Genomic DNA, 7,500 nt, shown 5'->3' with positions numbered 1-7,500 from the left:
TGCCATGTTTTTGGTCCTACATAGAATAAGATGTTTGATGAATAAATTTTAGTTTTCTTCAGAGATTACAGTTTTTGAATGCACAAAAGATTCTTGTTAGATATAGTATAAAATGTTCTACGTTATATTTTCTTTGACATTTAGCATACATGTCTCCTATTTTGGCTAGCAACGAATACTAAACTAACGTAGGAGTCAACACCAAGTAGATTCTCCAATAACGCCAAAGTTTTTGAAAATAAGCAGATCATGATTTTCCTCTTACTCTTGTGAGGCTTGAACCTTTTCATACTTTAAAGAAATTTTAATTACTTTTCGTGTTCAACGTTTTTCAAGTTAATCAGTTAATATTCCTCCTCCTTCAAGTGAGGGATTTCATCTTTTGAATTTGTTGAAAGCTACTTATTCCAATCTACTTTTTGTGTTTAGTCTTCTGCAATGGATCCATCTGTTATCCATGTGTTGGAAGAAGAATTTTTAAGTTGGTGTGGTCTCCTACTAAAATATACTATACTTATAGGAAAGTTGGCTCTTTTAAGTTGAGAAAAGCATCAGTCATAGTTTTTCGACATGATTTCTTGTACCCAATTTAAAAGTTGAATTACGGAACAAATTATAGTTGACATTTTCTGTTTGTTTTTTTTTTTTTTTTTGAAAAATGAAGACCTTTTGGATCTTGGAAGCAATATAAGAATGGTATTGCAATAATTATAGTACGTAAATTTTTGGTTTCGATTCAGAACATATCTTAATACATGCTTCATAAAATCTCATTAGAAATATAGAAATTTTAACCTTCATAAAATAAGGAATAAGAATAAATATCTGAAATTATTGAGGTTAGAATCAAAATATTGGTTCTGTCCATAGTATTCATAATATTGGATGGCTGTGAAAGAATAGACCTAATCCTTTCTATTTTTCATATATTTTTTGGAGTAGAAAAGCAATGCTAATTTCTGTCCAAAGGAAATACTTTAGTTACTTATTGAACAAATGTTCTTCCAGATTTAACTTTATTTCCCTTCATGAAATTCATTATATGAAAAAAGGCATAATTTGTTCTACAATGAGATCTGTAAAATGAACCCAACTTTCAATCACCTCATCTCCTCTCTCCCTCTGTGTTCATCTATAACACGTGGCTTCTTTCCTACTCAACTCCAAAACCACCTCCTAATCTCCTGATCCTTTAACGGGACCCTTTTCCCTCCGGGCTTCCTCACCTCTATTCATGAAAAGAAAAATCCCACAAAACTGACCAGGTGTTGTCAATACAGGATTAACATTTTCCCTAACGAACGCAAGTCAATCTGACTCGTGTCTCTATCTAACCACGTTAAACAGCGACCAATGGTCAACACCTGTTCAAAATCAAAGATTTTTACCTCTTAATATAATGAACTAAACTTGTTCCTCTAATCTGGAATCACAGCAGAAACCACAAATGCTGTTATTTTTGTTCTGTTTTAGTTCCTGGTCGTCCTTCAAGGTTTTTATCGATATTATTCATAAAAAAAAATATTACTCGACTCTACGGAAAATGAACAACAGATGACACATTTGGGGAATAGTTAAATATTAGCAAATATATATATATATATATATATATATATATATATATATATATATATATATATATATATATATATATATATATATATATATATATATATATATATAGGTGCTACTATAGCGTGAGGTCTACCACACTATAGCGTGAGGTCTACCACACTATAGCGTGAGGTCTACCTCCCGTTAGCATTATTGCGTGAGGTCTACCTCCCGTTAGCACTATTGCGTGAGGTCTACCGCTGAATTATTCGTCCCTCATAGATAAGACACATTTCATACATTTGTTTAAGCAATAAACACCCAACTTAAACATTTTAGAAATGTCTTAAAATGATAATAGGAATTTTAATTACAATGGAAAAAAAATAATAATGGTAAAAATTAACATGTTATCATATATTTCCATATTTATTCTAGCGATACAAAACAATAAACACTTAATTTAAACATATCTTAGAAATGACCTAAATAGATAATTGGATTTCTAATTACATTAAAAAAGGAATAAAGGTAAAAATAAACATGTTATCATATATTTCCATACATTTATCCTAGCGGTACACACTTCCTACATCTTCTAAGAAAGACAAATAGATCATTGGAATTTTTTCTCATCACCTTCCAGCAAAAATAAAGATGAGACTGGAACAGCTGACGACAAACACCTCGCATTAATCTCTTCAGAATCATCGTTTTAGCGTCCAACCACGATCGCTCAATTGCCTGTGTGTGTGCTCCTGTCGCTGGATCCCCATAATATTGCTGGTGGTTCACTGTAGAATGCTGGTACCCCATGACATTTAGGTTGCGGAAGGTCCAAGCTTGTCGCGTGGTAGACCTAACCCTCCGCCTGGGTAGGCGACATATGGCGGTAGACCTCACGCTATAGTAGCACCTATATATATATATATATATATATATATATATATATATATATATATATATATATATATATATATATATATATATATATATATATATATATATATATATATATATAGCATGGTTGGTTTCGACCTGGCCTTTCATTAGAAGGGGCTAGCGTTCGATCCCAAGTATGAGGTAGAAATTTATTTCTATTTGAACACGATGTTGTGTTGATATTTATCCATATATATATATATATATATATATATATATATATATATATATATATATATATATATATATATATATATATATATATATATATATATATATACAAATATAAATATACATATGTATATATATGTAAATATATATATATATATATATATATATATATATATATATATATATATATATATATATATATATATATATATTACACATTTATATAATATATATATAAATATATATATACATACATATATATAACATATGTATATACGTATATATATATATATATATATATATATATATATATATATATATATATATATATATATATATATATTTATATATATATATATATATATATATATATATATATATATATATATATATATATATATATATATATATATATATCATACTACACATTTATATATAATTGTATATATAATATATATATGCATATATATATATATATATATATATATATATATATATATATATATATATATATATATATATATATATATATATATATATATATATATATATATATATATATATGGTACATATGTATACATTATACATGCGTATATATATATGTAAGTATATATCACAAGCACACGTAATTTCAATCAATGTAAATATCACCCATGAATGGCATTTAATACCGAATTCTATCTTGGGAATATACATCCACTTGGAATTCATTTTATGGTAACAGCTTCTGGCAAGGTGGAGATTCGAACCCCCACCTGTTCGGCTGGAAACCATGCCTGCAGGGACCATACCGACTATTTAAGGCTCAAGAACTTACCATAGAGATGTAGTTCATCTTGGTCCTAACATCTTGAAACCATCTGTAAGTATTCCAATGTTGACATGATTCGTTGGCTGCACGATGTGTAGCAATGTTCTTAGATATTTTGGACTCCCGCTGCTGATAAATTAATGAATCATTGCACACATCTTGAACTCTATTCTTGCTTTAATAGGCACACAGCGTAATTCGATTAGTATAAGAGTAATCCTTTCTCGGAGTGGGACATATTTTATCAATCTTACTTCTCTGTTAATTATGATTTGTAATTTCTTCGCACTCCCCTAGAGATTAGTTCACCAAACTTTCAACTGGGCTCCAAAAGACACTAGAAGAGTTGGAAGATCCAGACCTACATGGCTGAAGTCTGTGAAGCGTAAAGTAGGAGATGATGAATGGAATATATTGGTTTAAAATCCCAAGTAGAGACGAAATCCAATTGAGGCCCTTTGCATCAATAGGCGTAGGAGGAGGAGATGATGAATTTCGTATTTTACACTTATTGTGAATTGTAGTAGATGGAGTTACAGTAGTTAGTCCCGGTAAACAATCAAGCCATGCACTTAGATATCAGGACCAGGTTGTTATTAATATTCATTTCAATATCGCCCCATTTTCTCAAGTTGGTTTTTATTTCCTACCACTATAAATTTTGTTTCATTTCAGTTTATTTTTAGTTGTTTAACTGTCATCTATTCACTAACACTGTTGAGAACCTGGTTCAAGGTTTCAGCAGTATTATTATTATTATTATTATTATTATTATTATTTATCCAATATTCATTTTGTATTATCTAAGCTAGAATCCTATGTTGGAAAATCAGAATGTTGCCCACAGGCTCCAACAGCGAAAAATAGCCCAGTGAGGAAAGGAAATAAGGAGATGAATAAACTGCATAAGAAGTAATAAACAATTATCATGAAATATTTTTAGGCCCTTAATGTTGAAATAGTTGTCATACACAAACTGTGAAATGTCTGCTGTCTTTATGTTCTACATGAAAACATTCGATAGAAGTTTGAACTTCCACAAATAGTTTAATAATCTCCACTTTACGTGTGTGTAGTATTTTGATAGACGTATAGCAGATACAAAATCAGATTGAGCGTAGTACACTTCCCGGGGTAATCCTTTGCGTAAGGAAGATAAATATCTGCCGAGACCACATGGTCGACATGTCAAGAAATGTCAGGAATTGATGGATATCAAATTTGACTTCGTGATGGACAATATCATAAAGATTAAAGAGGACCTTTAGTTTCGCAAGCACTGCGGTAACAACATTAGGTTGAAATCCATGGCAAAGAACTAAAAAAAAAATTAGTACAAGCTTTATAACCACGATTACAGTTACGTTTAGGAATGAAATTTTCATATTAGAGCGAATTTAACAGAACAAAAATGAACGACTAAAACTAAAAACAAATGAAGGACGCCGAATTGATGTAAAAAAGATATTTTGACTCGAAAAGCAAACAAGCATTCAGAGTAAAAAGGACTGTTCACCACTCTAATGTTTTTCGACAACAAATGATATAACTCCTTTTTTTCTCAACAGAGAGCGCGGTAATCAGTTACGGTTGTCAAGCTCGTTGGAAAAGTAAAACATCACAACAGTATTGTAAAAGCTTTGCTAGTGAATTGTCAGTCGTGGATTTGAGACATTGCCTTGTCTTGAGGCTTAAAATCGAGAATTAGAAATAGAAATGGGGACATAGAATTCAACGGAGATACTCGTGTCTTTAAGTTTCGTGTTAAACCAAAATACAAATGGAACCTGCATACCGTGCACCACTTACGGAAGACACTATTAATTACCCAAAGTAAGTACAGTACAGTATGCTATAGTCTGTGTGTAATTGTGATCTAGAATTACAAAAACCGGGAGTTTCATTATCATAAGGCATTTGATGTTGCAATGTATTTAAACTGTCCTTTGGAATACCCAGACGTGGTGAAAGAGTTTGTGTATCGCCATGATCAGCAAAGTTGTACGAAGTTAGGGCCACCCATACTTGGATGGTTTGTTGTGAGCGATGAAAATGGCCAAACACCCGGTCATGATTAAAGAAACGTTGAGGCCTGCATTTGTTATTACAGGTCCTAATGATATTTTGTACGAAGTCTCACTTTTCTTCCTTAGCGTAAATAGATTCAATCACCAGTGTGACCCTCGCTATCACATTTACAATAGTGATCCCTACAATATGCTTTGTAGAAGCTTTAACAAGAAGTAGTAGAAGTAAACGATCGAGATGAACATGAAATTTCAGCTGCTGAAGTAACTTTTGCCATACAAAATTTCATTTTTTTCCCCTTATTTTTTTCTACCACTTTTTCATAAGTTACGACAGCCATTATAGGTAATATATAACTATTCCCAATGCATCATAAAGTAAAAATTATATCTATTAAAATTTATTAAATTCTTTTTTTTTATTTGCTGAATCTTTATTCTTTTTTTCCATTTTCCTTTCCAGTTATAACTATTGTAGTTAATAAAATTTATATTTTTAAATTTAATATTTTTCCATTGTAGGTTTATCTTTACTTTATTTTCATTTTATAATTTACCCTATTTTCCTTTCCTGTTATAACTGTTATAGGAAATTTGTGTATTAACCAGCTACAGGTATTTTAATGTGAATAATAAAACAGTCCTCTTGTTTCTCTGCCGTTTCAGCTTTCATGTTTTGCTCTTTTCTTACTTTACGGTTTTGTATTTCAACTACAATAGTTTTCGTATCGAATCCTGTAGTCTAATCAGAGAATAATACTTTGATGCGCTTAACAGCATTCTTACTTGTTTACTTACTTGTTTACTTACTTGTTTTGGGTTTAAATCCAACCCTCCACTGAAGTCGAGTGAATTACTACTCGGGCGGGTCCATATTAATCATCTAACGAAACATTTTCATATATATAATTCTTTGATTGTAGCATCTTCCAAATCATAAGATCTTGTGAAAAGTAATGTCTTTAGTTTCTTCTTAAATTCAATTGCTCCCTTAAGGTCCTTCATTTCAGTTGGCAGTTTATTATAATATCTAGGCGCACAGTAGCTAAAAGCTCTTTCACCATATTTACTATTTGTACTTAGTTCAGATAGCCTATGTTTGTCACTCGTGTGTCTTGCGTTAACATTTGGCTCTAGTTCTAGTTTATTCAGGCATTCTTTTACATATTTTGGTTCATTTTGGTTCAGTATCTTAAACGTTAGTAAGAGTAGCTTGTATTCAATTCTCGTTTTTACCGACAGCCAGTGTACAGTAATTTAATTAGTGCAGGGGTAACTCTTTCCCTATTGTGTAGTCCTTTTATTAATCTAGCGGCTCTGTTTTGTACTCTCTGAATATTCTTCTGCTGATAATTTGGTAAGCCATAGAACAGTGAGTTGCAGTAATCAATTCTTGAAAATGTGGTGATTAATGAGTATGGCCATAGATTTTTCATCTAAGTATTTACTAATAAATGCTATGTTTCTAATATGATAGTTACAATTTCTTACCATATTTATATGTTCATTGTCAGTCTATCATCCATGGAGTGTGTCAGTCTATCATCCATGATTACTCCAAGATTTCTGACAGATTTCTTTAGGTCAATGATCGATTGACCTATTTCAATTTTTTGGAAGCATTCGATTCTTTTTATATCTTTTTCATTTCCAAAAATAATACATTCACTTTAATCTTCATTGAGCTTGCGCTTTTTTATTAACATCTAAGCCTTAATGTCATTCATTATTTCATGTATCTTTCTTTTAGCTTCATCAACTGATTCTATTGGGAAATAGAATTGTGTATCATCAGCGTATATTTTAAACTCAACTCTGAGTTTCAAGTATATTTGCCAGTTCAATCGTGTAAATTTCAAACAGGAGAGGACCTATAGTCAAACCATTCTGTCGTGGCCGCTGAGAAGAGCTCATTTCCAAAAGGTATCGTGTTCGAGTGTAAACACTTGGTTCATTTTCCCTTGAAGGAATCACTCTTTAGAGACAAGTCGAAAA

At 31.0% G+C, this 7,500-nt stretch overlaps 1 protein-coding gene across 2 annotated transcripts in view; it reads left to right on the top strand.

Moving 5' to 3' along the window:
* Positions 1 to 5,071: 5,071 nt before the first annotated feature.
* The window catches only part of LOC137637794 (uncharacterized), a 379,868-nt gene continuing 377,439 nt past the window's right edge, over positions 5,072 to 7,500 (top strand). For both annotated transcript variants that reach the window (XR_011043808.1, XM_068369908.1), the window contains exon 1: positions 5,072 to 5,311. Coding sequence is in view for 1 of the 2 variants with exons in the window: in XM_068369908.1 (XP_068226009.1) it covers positions 5,259 to 5,311 (53 nt within the window). In the remaining variant the exon portion in view is untranslated. The remainder of the gene's footprint in view (positions 5,312 to 7,500) is intronic.

Source organism: Palaemon carinicauda, chromosome 3 (genome assembly GCF_036898095.1).
Source record: "Palaemon carinicauda isolate YSFRI2023 chromosome 3, ASM3689809v2, whole genome shotgun sequence".
In the NCBI taxonomy this organism is placed as follows: Eukaryota; Metazoa; Arthropoda; class Malacostraca; order Decapoda; family Palaemonidae; genus Palaemon; species Palaemon carinicauda.
Note: the sequence above shows the minus strand (reverse complement) of the source record. Positions and strands in the feature narration are given on the sequence as shown.